This window comes from Lycium ferocissimum, chromosome 9, assembly GCF_029784015.1.
Source record: "Lycium ferocissimum isolate CSIRO_LF1 chromosome 9, AGI_CSIRO_Lferr_CH_V1, whole genome shotgun sequence".
NCBI classification, from domain to species: Eukaryota; Viridiplantae; Streptophyta; class Magnoliopsida; order Solanales; family Solanaceae; genus Lycium; species Lycium ferocissimum.
This window is the reverse complement of record NC_081350.1, coordinates 35943694-35958095: the sequence shown is the minus strand read 5'-3', so window position 1 is coordinate 35958095 and position 14402 is coordinate 35943694. Positions and strand designations below refer to the sequence as shown.

Below are 14402 nucleotides of genomic sequence, written 5' to 3'. Positions count from 1 at the left end.
GAAGCTGAAACAAAAAGTCATAAATAAGTCAAACCCAATACACAAAAACAATCCCCCAAATACAACAACACAAACCCTAGAAAAAAAAAAATCACTATGGCACCAAAGAAAAGACCCAATATGGAGCAAGCAAAACCCATTTCAACTCGTGTGACCCGAAGTTCAACCCGAAATGGCAACACAAAGCCCATTTCATCCGACCCGGAACCACCAAAACCTAAACGGGTCAAGAAAACACCAATTTCTGAGCCCAAACCCGAATTGAAAACCGGGTCAAAGGGTATTGTTGTTGTTGAGCATTGTAAACAGTGTAATCAATTCAAGATTAGGGCTGTGAAAGTGAAAGAGGAATTGGAAAATGGAGTACCCGGTTTGGAAGTTCGGGTCAACCCGGAAAAGCCCAGAAGGGGTTGCTTTGAGATTCGTTTAGATGGTGAAAATGGTGAGAAATTTGTTAGTCTTTTGGATATGAAGAGGCCATTTGGACCAATGAAAGCACTTGATATGGACAAGGTCATTTCTGACATTATTGAAAAGATTAAGTGATTAAGGGTGTGTTTATTAGGGTTTTTTGGGGGGATTTAGGGTTTGTTATGATGATTTATGAGGTGTTTTTGTTTGGATTGGGGGTATGAATTTTGTGTTCTGTTTGGTTAAATGTGCTTGTATTTTCAATCCATTGTAGTAGCAACCCCTTTGGAAAAGGAAAAGAATCTATTATGAATTTTTGTTGTGTTTTGATTTTAGTTTTTCTTAAGAATATTAGGTTGTGTGAATATAAAAACATGGTTTTAGGGGTGTTTTTCAAATCATTTGAAATTTTCATGGTCAAACGCTGATTTTCAAATTAAGTAAAAAGAATTCCGAACAAGTGAATAATTCTCACGGTCAAACGAGTCCCTAGTTAAAATGAAATGCATGTATTATGTTGAAAATTTGATGAAGAATCATCTCAAGTAGATGGAAATTTTCCTGAACTTTTATTCACCTATAGATAGCGAGTTAATATATATGGTTCCAAATCTATCCGACTAATAAGTGGAATTCCTAAAAAGTTGATCGCTTTCATAGGATGTTGCCCACTAGCTTTTCCTCAACTTAGTAAAAGGGTTGTTAGTTATAGCGTGCAGTGTATTAGTGAAGAGGAAAAGTAAATTGATATTACTCATGATAGATGGGGGTTGATTGTAAAACATGTTCAGTATCTTGTCTTGGTCTTCGTCGTTGAACAATGATAGGAATCCTATTGATAAAGCAGAGAGATGAGTATTGTCTCTCGATTCAATCCATCTTCCTTGGCTTGTTTACGGTCTCAAATTGGAAGTACAATATTAAGAAGAAAAAAGAAGAATTTTGCCAACTTGACTATGAATATGAACTATGACAAGGAATATCACTTCTTAGAAAGACAAGCATTGATAACTGTTCTTATTTATTAATGATTGAAATTAAGTAGGTTCATTACACACCAGACTGATCTTGGAGTATCAGTTCCCCAATAATATTTGCGGACTTGAAATAAAACATAAAAAGGTGAATCCGACAACACAATATTCATGGCCTCAAGTAGAAACTTGAGAATCTAATCAGTTTTCACAATAAGTGGAAATATAATCATTTTCCACAACGAGTGAAAATAAATTCTTCCCAAAATAGAGTATTGAGTTCTGGATGCAAGATTCTGAGGTGTCGTTTGTACAAGTCAATTATAGCCGATAAGTTACCATTTATTCTAGGTTACTAATAAATCTTTATTATATAGAATGACATGTAATTGTGTTTTTTTTTTTTTTTAATCACAAGATTGTATAAGTTATGGGCTCACGTGAACCATTAGAGTTTGCCCATATTCTATATCAAGAGATCTACTAAATATCTTTATATGTATGATTGTGAACCCAAAATAACTATTGTATATTAACTTGAAGTTGCTGTAAAAATCCATAAACTTCAAATTTTGGATCCTCCGATAGAACTTAACCTTTTTCTCTTCTTTCTTGTTATTTATCCAACTGTTTCTCTTTGACCATATATATGACATTCAAATGGAAATTGGTGATTTTATATAGGATCGAACTATACAGGCGTTAGGTTTGGCCAGCATAGATATTTACAAGTTTAAAGAGATTTGCAACAAGTGCTAAATATGGAATACTACAAGTGCTAAATATGGAATACTTGTGTACAGTCCTCTAGAAGTTCCAGAACCTTCTATGGGCAATAGCTATTTTTCAATTGGAGACCTTAAAAAAGATGCATATTATAGGAATAGTAACCTTCTTAATAAATAAAAATCAAACTAAGATCAGTCTCGGGTGAAATAACTCCCTTCTAATAATTAAATGTGTAAGAAGGGATTGGAAAGTACCTTGGAGAATAACTAACTGCATAGCTGACATTTAGAGTTTAGTTGAAGAACATGAATTTACAATCAACCACTGCTTTAGGGATGCCAATCAACATGCAGACAGATTGGCTAACCTGAGCCGTAGACTTGATGAAATCCAAGTGTTCAACTTTTTTGTTGATCTTCCTAACAACATCAAGGGCTTGATTAATATGGACAAATGGAACCTTCCATCATTTAGGATCAAACAAGCAAAACCTTCCCAAATAGTGTATGATCCCCTTGATTAGTCTGCTTTCTATTATGTTTTGGTTAAGGCTTAGTAGCTTAGTCTCATCTCAATGATCATGTACAAAGTTTGGGATGTCAAACTCAATACCGTAACTTTTTGCACATAAAATGATCAATGGAGACAATGTTTAACCCGAAAAAGAAAAAAAATCAAACTAAGTCTTTAGATAAAATCACAGTGAAATTATTTGCAAACAGTTCAAATTTGTTTATGGTGACTGATGATCCAAGCTCCGGGGTTGTATCTGGGAATACAGTGTTATATGGAGGGCCACGTGAACTTATATAGCATATGTTTTACTATTTTGAGTACTCAATGTTACTTTTTGGATTGATTGATTAAAAGTAGTTGATAAATTTGTGTTGTTCTAAAATCGTTTGCCTATGGATTTGACTTAGCCAGTGGCATCATGGACTCAAATTGGGTCGTCACTTCTAACATCCGTCAAAAGTAGTTAAAACCAATAAACAATAAAAATCAGTGGACCAATTCAAATTTCTCTCTAACACGAAAATAAGTATTTTACATTGCACATTTGGATCTAAAAAGTTATTTAAGTTTTTTGATCTTCCTTAGCAAGAAAATTTAATTTGTTCTAACTAGAGTGAACATACACCTTCTTTGTTTGACTAATATTACTTTGAAGATAATCTTTTCATTTATTGTAATATGTCTTACATAACTTACTAGAAAAACTTGGTGATGTAGAAATGGAAAGATGGAGAATTAGTTTTAAAAAACATCGCTATATAAATCAACAATAGTCAAAAGTATCAGTTCCCTTTATGACCAAAATATGTATTAATTGGTGAAATTAATCTTTCTTTCCTCATTAGATGTAATCCAGTAACTTATGCAAATGCATTAAATAAAAGATCCAAGGTCAGATATGTGACGGGTAGCATTAAAACGAGTCAATCGGTCATTATAAAATCCCTTATTAGTTTGGAGTTTTAATTCATCCCTGTAATTTGTGTTCAGAATGAAAACAAAGCAGGTAATTCATGTGACACAACTTTGTTATATTTTGTATCACTTGCTGATAACCTATTGTATATTTTCTTGAAATAAATTGTAAAATTTAAAGAATAATTAGTTAATCACATGCTTGTATCTGTAGAAAATGTCATTGCATCTGAGAGTCATCATGCAGATTTTGGTTACAATTTCACTATTTTTGAACCATTATGAAGTTGAAGGAGAACAGAGGTTGTCTAAAGCAGAAGATTTAGAGTTAGAGAAGCAACTAAAACTTCTTAATAAGCCAGCAATCAAGACTATTAAGGTACAATCTCTTATGATCTTATATAGATTTAAGTTATACTCTATATCTCCTTATTATTCTTGTCACGCAAAAATTAAAATGACGATCAAATATATATCTAACTTTTTTGTAAGACGTAATTCGCAAAAAGATTATTGAGATTCAAACTCGTGACACTGCCATTTGAAAGACAACTTTTTAACTATTGAGATGTCTTATTGGATCTAATTATTAGTTTGTTATCACCTCTAAGACCTGCAACAAGGGGGCAGGGAGAGGGGAGATATGTGTTTATATGTACAAATTCAAAGACTGATTGCTATTTGAACTAGCAGGGCAAATACGGAGAAATATATGATTGTGTTGACTTTTACAAACAACCTGCATTCGATCATCCTCTATTGAAGAATCATAATTTTCATCCCCAGGTACATCTATGTATTCTGATTTTTTAAATCAAATTTTGAAACAAATTATTGTGCATATATAGCAACTGATAAAACTTAACTTTTTTGTATGCAGATGAAACCTACATTTTTCAATTTACAAAGAGATGACATTTCTTCAAAAATGAATAGGCCTTTTAACATAGGGTTAGAAGGCGGAGGTTGTCCTACTGGAACAGTTCCTATTAGAAGAATTACTAAAGAAGATCTAATACGACGAAGACTTGCATCACAAATAAGAGACGCAGATGATTCTCCTGATGGTGATGTGAGTTTGCTGCAAAAATTTCAACAACTCTGAAATTCAAACTCTTTTATATATTTTTCTTTATAATGTAGTTGTTATTTCTATGCAGGGTATAGAGTCCAATGTTTCAGATGGAACCAAACATCCTAAGGGTTTCGGAGGAGGCTACAAGGTTTGTACATATTCTAGCTAGGAAACACTAAATTTTAAAATTTTCTTGGAAAAAAAAACCAATTATTTCCCCTGTTATATCAAGGTATAGTTTTCTTTTCATTGGCAAAATTTATCTTGGATAATGTATGCAAGTTTTGACGATATAAAATCTTTCCATTAACACTTGGAGAAATTCATAGAAGTGAACAGTGGCAGATATTTCAATTGACATCCATAAAAAATTATTAAAATTCAACAGTGATATGATTTAGAGTTCAACACTAAAGATTTATATGTGTTCCACTGAATTTATATTTTCTCACTTGAACTCTTTATTTATATAATAGAATTTAAAATTATACATAATAAGATTATACTCACTCTGAAAGAAATTCATGAATCACCTCGTCTAACGGCTAAATTTTTGAAAGGATCTTTATACAATATATTGGCCGGATTCTTGTGTACTTTTTTCTAGCTGGTATACATAAATTATACACGGCTATAGACATTATACATGAATTACACATATATTATATATTCAGCGGCTATTTATAGTATAAGCGGTTGGATGGACATCTATTTAAGTTAATTCTTTGATAAATTTATATCGCTATTAAGTTCCTAATATTACATTGTTTTGTAATTAGCCACCATAACTAGCTAATGTTATGATTTTGCTTCTTTCAGTTTGCAACTGTGCAAATCCCATATAAACTAAGAATCAAAATGGCAGGAGTAGGAGCAATTATAAGCTTGCATAATCCTCAACATCTTAGTGGGCATGAACATAGTGGAGGTCGTATAAAGGTTCAAAAAGGGATTGATAGCATACAAGTTGGCTGGACAGTAAGTTAATTTTATTTTGCTCTTCATAGCATTAATCTATAAGTTTTACAATGTTAATCAATTTAGACTATATCACCAACGGGTGCAATTGCATTCGCGGTGTTCAACTCGACTTATTCAAATAATACTCACTACAAGAGAAATACAAATTTGTGAAAGAGTATTTGTGACGAACAAGTTCATCACAAATATATACCGTAACATTGCTTCCCCTAAAGTGCATCCGGTCCTGTATCCATCGACTCTAAATCCTACATCGGTCTATATATGCTAATCAGACCGTTAAATCCCATCTTAATTGTTTAAGTTATCAATTACCTAATAACTTTATTTTTCTTCCGGTTGAATTAGGTGAGTCCACCTGTCTATGGAGACACTCATACACGATCATACATATATTTTAAGGTAGTGCCCTTAACTTCTTTAGAATTAAAACTAATTATGTTACGATTTGCTTGAAAATCGATATATTAATATTCTGAATCTTTTTTCTTCTTTTCCTATGATCACAGGCTGGAAAATTAGCTTGTTATAATACTCAATGTCCTGGTTTTGTACATATAAACACTGCAATACCTTTAGATGGAGAACTTCCAGGATCTTCCTATGGTGGACCTATTTATGATTTACCAATGGAAATTGCTCGGGTAAGTCATGCATCTTCTAATACTTCTACGTTCACTTCTTTTTTTCTAGATTAACCTAGTCCAATGCCTTTTTCCCCGATTCGGTGTCTGCTATCCGTTTTGAGGCCCCAACTAACTTGAATTCGCATTGCATAAAATCAATTAAAGGAGCTAACGCTCTCTATCTGAATTTTTTAAATAAAAGTTTCCGCCGGTTGTCCCTTTGTCTAATATCTATTTGTAATGACCATCATCGTATTTCTCTTACAATTAATGGACTTTTTAGACTATGGTCCCTTTTGAACATACTGAAAATCTTATGAATAAACGTTAGACCATGATCTAAAATTTATAGATATTTGATAACAATTTAAGGTTTTCCAATCTCACGGGCTATATTTGCACAACTTTTATAATAGAGACAAAATCTAGATAACTTAAAAAGGGACATTTGCATAAATCGACGTTTTTTTGCATTCTCAGTTTAAGGATAGAGGGGATCTTATCCATTCCCAACAATGAAGAAGACGTTTTTAATCCCAACATAAGATATATTAAAATTCTTTCTAGATTTAAGTTATAAACCCAAACTGTATAAAATATATATATATATATATATATATATATATATATATATATATCCGTGTACTTTGACCTGTTATAGCCGGCTACTGATCATTTGTTTTTAGGTTACTAATAAATTCTTATTATGTATAATGACATGCAATTGCCTTTTGAATCACCGAATTGTATAAGTTACATGTTCACGCGAACGAGTAGCTTTTGCCCATATCATGCATATGTATCAAAAAATTCATTAAATATCTATAAATAATTGATTGTAAGTCCATTTATTATTATATGTATTAACTTGAAGTCGCTTTAGAAACCCATTAACTTCACATCTTTAATCCACCTCTAATCAAACTTGAACTTCTTTTTTTATTTTTTATTATTTTTCTGACCTATTTTTTTCTTTTACCATACATAGGATATCCCCAGTGGAAATTGGTGGTTTCATTTAGGAATAGGATCAAAGTTTACACCAATTGGATTTTGGCCAGCAAAGATATTTACAAGTTTAAAGGGATTTGCAACAAGTGCTGAATTTGGAGGAGTTGTGTATAGTCCTCCAGGAGTTCGAGAACCTTCTATGGGTAGTGGTTATTTTCCAGTTGGAGACCTTAAAAAAGATGCATATTGTAGGAAGAGTACCTACTTTACTGATAAACGTCAATCTAAGTCCTTAGATGAAATCTCAGTGAAATCATTTGCAAGTAGTCCAAATTTATATAGGGTCACTGATTATCCAAACGCTGGGGGTGGAAATGGGAATATAGTGTTTTATGGAGGACCAGGTGAACACATGTAGGGTATGTTATTTAAACTTCTAGCATGCATTCACAAATAAAATCTATTGATTACAAATTACTACTCCGTCCATCCCCTTTAAGAAATCATTTATTGGGAGATTGTTTTACTAAATTGCCCACATTAGTTACGCTATGAAAATCTAAATTTGACTAGATAATGATGATAATACTTAAAGAACAGATAAATCTTTCTTGATATATGTTAAAATGGACAAGCAAAAAACGAAAATTTATTTTTAGAATAGTGAAAATGTAAAAGAGAACGGAGGAATGTCATCATCGTTTTGGGAGTTGATTTTGTATTGCTGCATCGCCAATGTTATAGGAAATTATTGATGAACTTTTAAATTATTGCTTATTATGTCTAAATGGTCAAAATTGGCCAAAATCATTAAAACTATGAAACTATTGTTGAGACCGGGTCAACGGTTATTGTAGTTGAGCATTGTACACAGTTTAGCATATAGGAAATGAATGTTCATCATTGAATAGGCTTCTTAGGTGAATTATATTCTAAAGGGTCTCTGAGGGAAGGAACAATTAGAAAAAGATGTTATATTACATGTCCGAAGAGTATCAAAAGAGTTTAGCAAAGATTTGGGGTGAACCTAAGGGCCTAAATTTGGGGTCACATTACAGATGTGAATCAAAAAGTTTTGAAGTCTTCTATAGATTTAAAGGATTACCCAATATTCTTTAGAAGATAATTTTTTTTATTTGTTATAATATATGTAGTACGGCCAAGTTTTTGGAGGTCAAAAGTACTTATTTAAAAAGTGAGATGTTTGGCCCAGTATTAGGAAAAAATAAATGCTTTTTGCGAGTAGCAGAAGCTGTTTTTTAAGCTAAAAAAATAGCTTTCTCCAAAAGTACTTGATCAGTTCAATGCTCGCCTGTAAGTTGCAAAATCAACTTATTTTGAAATTATTATTTTTTTCAAAAAAAGTACTTTTGGTGAGAAACAGTTTGTGTTTGGCTAATCAATTTGAAAAAAAAAATACTTTTGAGCAGTAATTAACTATTTGGTCAAGCTTTTAAAAAGTGTTTCTAAGTTTATTTTCTCAAAAGTGATTTTCAAACAAGTACTTTTGGAGAAAAACTACCTTTTTTACTTCTGCTACTGCCAAAAATCACTTATTTTCACTTAAAAGGTTGGCCAAATACATTATTGTAAGAAAATAATAATAAACAATTTCTGGAAAAAAATAAACACTTTTGACCTCTCGAAAACTTTGGCAAAATAGGCTTAGATCAATAGATTTAAAAAAAAATGCCATATAAATCAACGATAGTTAAAAGTATCAGTCCCCTTTATGACCTAAATATGTATCATTTGATGAAATTTAATCTTTTTTCCTCATTAAGTGTAATCCAATCACTTATACTAATGCATTAAATAAAAAATCTCAAGATCAGATATATGTAATGTTACTTGTAGCATTAAAACGAGTTAATCCTATTTTGGTTAGTATAAAATCCCTTATTAGTTTCGAGCTTTACCGTTTATCCTGTAAATTGTGGTCAGAGTCTCAATATTTATTTTCCAACTTCAGAGTCTCAATAAATCAGGTAATTCATGTGACACAACTCTGTTGTATCTTGTATCAACATGATGATACCCTATAGTATATTTGCTTGAAATAAATCGTAAAAAATTAAAAGAATAATTACTTAAACACATTCTTGAATATGTAGGAAAATGGCATTGCATTGGAGAACCATCATACAGATTTTGGTTGCAATTTCTCTGTTTTTGAACCACTATGAAGTTGAGGCAGAACAGATGTTGTCTGAAGCAGAAGATTTTAGAATTAGAGAAACAACTAAAGCTTTTTAATAAGCCAGTATGAAGACTATTCAGGTACACTCTCTATTAGCCGATGATTTTAATTACTGTAAATCGTTTTAATATTTTGTCAAACAAAAGAAATAACGTCGTTTCACGTGACAGGGAAGTAATAAAGACCTTATTTGCACAATCCAAGTTCATAGCACGCATTGTCCGTTTTGGGCTTAGGCTACACCACATCAAAAACCCAAAGTGCGCGTGCGATGTGAAATTAAGCTGTGTCTAATAAGGCTCATCACTTTTCTCTTTCATTATGATGTGGGGATTCGCCCTGTGTATGTATGCACCCATCTTCAAAAAGGTTCAATATACCATCATACTGAGGGAGTACAGGCTCTGATACCATATTTGTGATGACTAAAGTCCGTGACATGGATTGTCCGTTTTAGGCCTAGGCCCGCACAAATTTGTTTTTCAGTCTGCGCCGTATCTAGTCCCAAAAGTGTAGGTACCATGTGAATTTGAGCTATGTCTTATAAATCTCGTCACTTTCCTCTCTCATTCCAATGTGGGATTCTCCTAAGATGTCATGTCCACTTCATCTTTAGAAGCTTGCCAACCAAGAAGCCTACCAATCCTTCTTGACCCGCCCTCATCAATCCGCCCTCTGTCAAGAGCTTCATACTATTATACTACAATAATCAGATGGTCACTGAGAACTCGAACTCGTGATACTTTGCGATTTGAATTTTAACCTTTTAGCTATTGGAATGTTCATAAGGGGCAATCACAGTATAAATATTAGATCTAATACTTTGCACTGATTATATAAAGATTGGAGACTAATTTACCATCTGACAAGCAGGGTAAACATGGAGAAATATACAATTGTGTGGACTTTTACAAATAACATGCATTCGACCATCCTCTACCGAAGAATCATAAATTTCATCCCCAGGTACATCTATACACTAGTTTCAAGTTTGTACAATCCGATATTTGTAATCAAAATTTGAAACACATTATTGTACTTGTACATATATATAGCAACACATAAAACTCACCCTTTTGGATGCAGATGAAACCTACGTTTCCCAATTTACAAAGAGACGACATTTCTTCAAACATTAGTAGGCCTTTTAACATTAGAAGGCGGAGGTTGTCCTACTAGAACAGTTCCTATTAGAAGAATTACCAAAGACGATGTAATACAACAAAGAATTTATCACAAATGAAAGGCGCAGATGATTCTCCTGATGGCGATGTGATTTTGCTGCAAAAATTTCTACAACTTTTTTTGAATTTCAAAAATTCAAATTCTTTTATATATTTTTCTTTACAATATGGTTATTATTTCTATGCAGGGTATAAAGTCCAATGTTTCATATGAAAGAAAACCTCAAAAACCTTTTGGAGGAGGCTACAAGGTTTGTATGCTTTTATTATCTATATTCTAGCTTGGTTAAACACCAAATTTGGAAATTTAATTTCTTGGAAACAATCAACTATATCTTGTTGGCCGATGTGGATTTCGAGCAAGTTTTGTGGGTTCTATTGAACAATTGTTTTTTGCTCGAACTATATAAATAAGATCATACTCATTTAAGACGCATTCACTCTATATTCTAAATACGAAGTAAGTTGTGGCTTATAAATAGGAAGATGAGGAGATAAGGGGCGAAGGATGTTCATGATATTCGGAAAGATTTATGTTCATTCGCTCTATACCGAAAAAAAAGCAGTACGGACTTTACTTGATGACTAAAGTTTTAAACTACCTGGAAACCAATATCCAACTAGCTCTCTCTCTCTCTCTCTCTCTCTCTCTCTCTCTCTCTCTCTCGGATCCCTTTTCTATAACGGGTACACACAAGGAAACAGGGACTATAGCTTGAGAGCACGGGACCTAGGCACTTGCTAACGAGCGAGGCGGGACAAGAAAAAATTTTTCAAGGACTTAACTTTTGTTGGGATTTTCGCACAGTATAGCCACTCACCTAAAAAAAATAGTTGGAAGATGTACGATATATGTATGTATGTGTGTAGTTGTGTACAATTAGTGTATGATATATGCATATCGACTGGGAGCTATAAATACTTTTGGAGGAGGAGCCAAATTTGTCGAAAGCCCAATATTTTTTTTATCATTACTAATTTCTCTAACATTACAATGTTTTGCAATTAGTCACCATATTGACACTTAATCAACTCTCTACTGTTGTGTTTTTTGCTTCATTTCAGTTTGCAAACATGTTAATCCAATATAATCTAGGAATTGAAGTGTCAGGAGTAGCAGAATTTATAAACTTGCATAATATTCCACATCTTAAATGGCATCAACATAGTGGAGGTCGTATAAATGTTCAAAATACTGAAATAGGATTGACAGCATACAAGTTGCCTGGACAGTAAGTTAATTCTTATTTGCTCTTCATTTGCATTAATCTATAAGTTCTACAACACTAATCAACTTGGATGTATTTAGACTATATCAGCAGTGGATGCAATTGCATTTGTGGTCTTCAACTCGAGTTATTGGAAATAATACTAAATAATTCATCATTAGACTGTAAGACTATTATAACTGTAATATTTTAACCTTAGCTTTCGATGACTGGATTTACTTGTCTTTCACCTCATAGGAGGTTGTCATTTCAATACCTGCATGCAACAAGTCTTTTGAGAAATGATAAAATATGACTAATAATTATATACAAAATAAGCAAAGTTAGGGTAACAATAAGTCTCAATCCGCTGGCTTGCTGAAGGGAAAAGGACATGCTGAACCAATGCACTGCAAAATGCTTCTGGTTAATCAGTGTCATTTCTTTTATATGTTCCAATATTTTTGTCTGCATTTTTATACAAAAAAAAAAAAAGTTCCTGATGAAGTTGTATCCTGTAACATCGCTTCCCCTAAGGTACATCCGCTCCTATATCGACCAACTCTAAATCCTACATCGACCTATATATGCTAATTAAACCATTTTTTTTAAATTGTTTTTATTTCATAGGGGCAGGGGAAGGAAAATGGGGGAGGGAGTTACAACGTGGAATTCGAACTCTTACTGACAAGATGAAAGTTCACATAGCCAACCAACAGAGCTATTAAGATCTAAATTGTCAAATTACTCTTCAATTACGTAATGATTTATTTTTCGATTGACTTAGGTGAGTCCACCTGTCTATGGAGACACTTATACACGACTATACACACATTTTAAGGTAGTGCTCTTAACTTCTTTCGTATTAAAACTAATTATGTTGCGATTTTCTAGACTGTCAATGTATTAATATTCTGAATTATTTTTCCTTCTTTTCATACGCTTACAGGCTGGAAAATTAGGTTGCTATAATACTCGATGTCCTGGTTTTGTACATACAAACACTGCAATACCTTTAGATATGGAACTTCCAAGCTCTTCCTATGGTGGACCAATTTATGAAATAAGAATGGAAATTGAACGGGACGTAAGTCATGTACATCTTCTAATACATCTTAGTTACTTCTTTTTTCTAACTTAACCTAGTCCCATGCCTTTTTTTCTGACTCAAAATCTGCTACCCGTTTTCAGGTCCCAACTAGTTTGAATTTGCGTCGCATAAAACTCATTAAAGGAGGTAACACTCCCTCTCAAGACTTTTTTGGTAAAAATTATGCATGTTGTCCTTTAAGGAATACCTATTTAGTAAAAAATAGTGGCCATAAAAAGGACATTTGTGTAAATCAACCTTTTTTCCACTCACAGTTTAAGGGTGGAGGGATTCTATCCGTCTCCAACGATGAAGAAAATGTTTTCTAATCCAAACGCAAGATATATTAATTTTTTCTAGATTTAAATCATATACCCAAGCTGTCTAAAATAATAATAATCCATTTGTATACTTTGACCTATTATAACGGGCTACTTAACATTTATTCTAGGTTACTTTAAATGCTTCGTCTATAGAATGACATGCAATTGCCTTTTAGACCAGATTGTATAAGTTACAAGTCCACATGATTCAATAGTTTTTGCCCATATAATGCATATTATCAATAAATCCACTAAATATCTATAAATATTTCACTGTAACTCAATTATTATTATATATATTAACTTGAAGTTGCTGTAGAAACCCATCAGCTTTACATCTTTAATCCGTCTCTATTTAAAATTGACCTTCTTTTCTATTTTTTCGTTATTTATTTGACTGTGTTTTTTGTTTTTACCATATATAGTCAAATCGAAATTGGTGGTTTTATAGACGGTGGTAGTTGGATTTTGGCCAAAAGAGATTTTTACAAGCTTAAAGGGATTTGCAGTAAGTGCTGCATTTGGAGCTGTGTATATATAGTCCTCCAGGAATTCCAGAACCTTCTATGGGCAGTGGCTATTTTCCAGTTGGGAGTCCTTAATAGAGATGCATATTGTAGGAAAAGTACCTACTTTACTAATGATGACCATATACCTAAGTCTTTAGATGAAATTTCAGCGCAAAATTATATAGGGTCAGTGATTATCCAAACTCTAGGCGTTATACTGGCAATTTAGTGGTACATGGAGGACCAGGTGAACATATATAGTATATGTTTTACTTTTTGAGTACTCAAATGTTATTTAAACTTGTAGCATTCACAAGTAAAATCTATTGATTATGAGCTCATTTGTATCGGTTTAGAAGTAGTTGATTAGCATCAAATGTTGAAAAATATTCTTAGGCTATTAAAATTTGATTTTACAGATAAGTAGTTAGTATGTGTTTGAATAAAAGAGTTAAAATTGATTATACTCAATAGACGTATATGTTTAGATGGAGAGTGACGGAAATAGGATAGAGAAATAATTAAACGATGTGTGTTTTTAGGAAGAGTATTACAAAGATTACTTTTACACTAACAATCCAACTAGCAACATTTCAACATAAAAAAAAAATCAGTTTGTTCATTACTTTCATCCGCATTTCATCCAAAAAAGAATGCAAATGCTCACAGCAGTACAAGTTAACACTAGGAAAGAAATAGGTGAACTCTGT

At 32.6% G+C, this 14402-nt stretch overlaps 2 protein-coding genes across 4 annotated transcripts; both read left to right on the top strand.

Annotated features, from left to right (window-relative positions):
* Positions 1–33: 33 nt before the first annotated feature.
* LOC132030495 (uncharacterized) lies at positions 34–724 on the top strand. The gene has a single exon (XM_059420149.1). It carries the CDS (start codon positions 97–99, stop codon positions 544–546), a length of 450 nt encoding a protein of 149 aa, XP_059276132.1. The 5' UTR covers positions 34–96; the 3' UTR covers positions 547–724.
* Positions 725–3543: 2819 nt separating this feature from the next.
* LOC132069457 (protein neprosin-like) lies at positions 3544–13963 on the top strand. 3 transcript variants are annotated; one of them, XM_059462798.1, is made up of 10 exons: positions 3544–3636; positions 3760–3924; positions 4239–4331; positions 4426–4617; positions 4706–4768; positions 5440–5598; positions 5950–6003; positions 6111–6245; positions 7216–7582; positions 13940–13963. In XM_059462798.1, the coding sequence occupies exons 1-10, from the start codon at positions 3622–3624 to the stop codon at positions 13951–13953; spliced, it is 1257 nt and encodes a 418-aa protein (XP_059318781.1). In that variant the 5' UTR covers positions 3544–3621; the 3' UTR covers positions 13954–13963. The 3 variants fall into 3 exon arrangements, with proteins under 3 accessions (XP_059318781.1, XP_059318783.1, XP_059318782.1); XM_059462800.1 differs by lacking the exons at positions 7216–7582; positions 13940–13963 and adding an exon at positions 9293–9453; XM_059462799.1 differs by lacking the exons at positions 5440–5598; positions 13940–13963 and having other exon boundaries at positions 7216–7603.
* Positions 13964–14402: the final 439 nt, after the last annotated feature.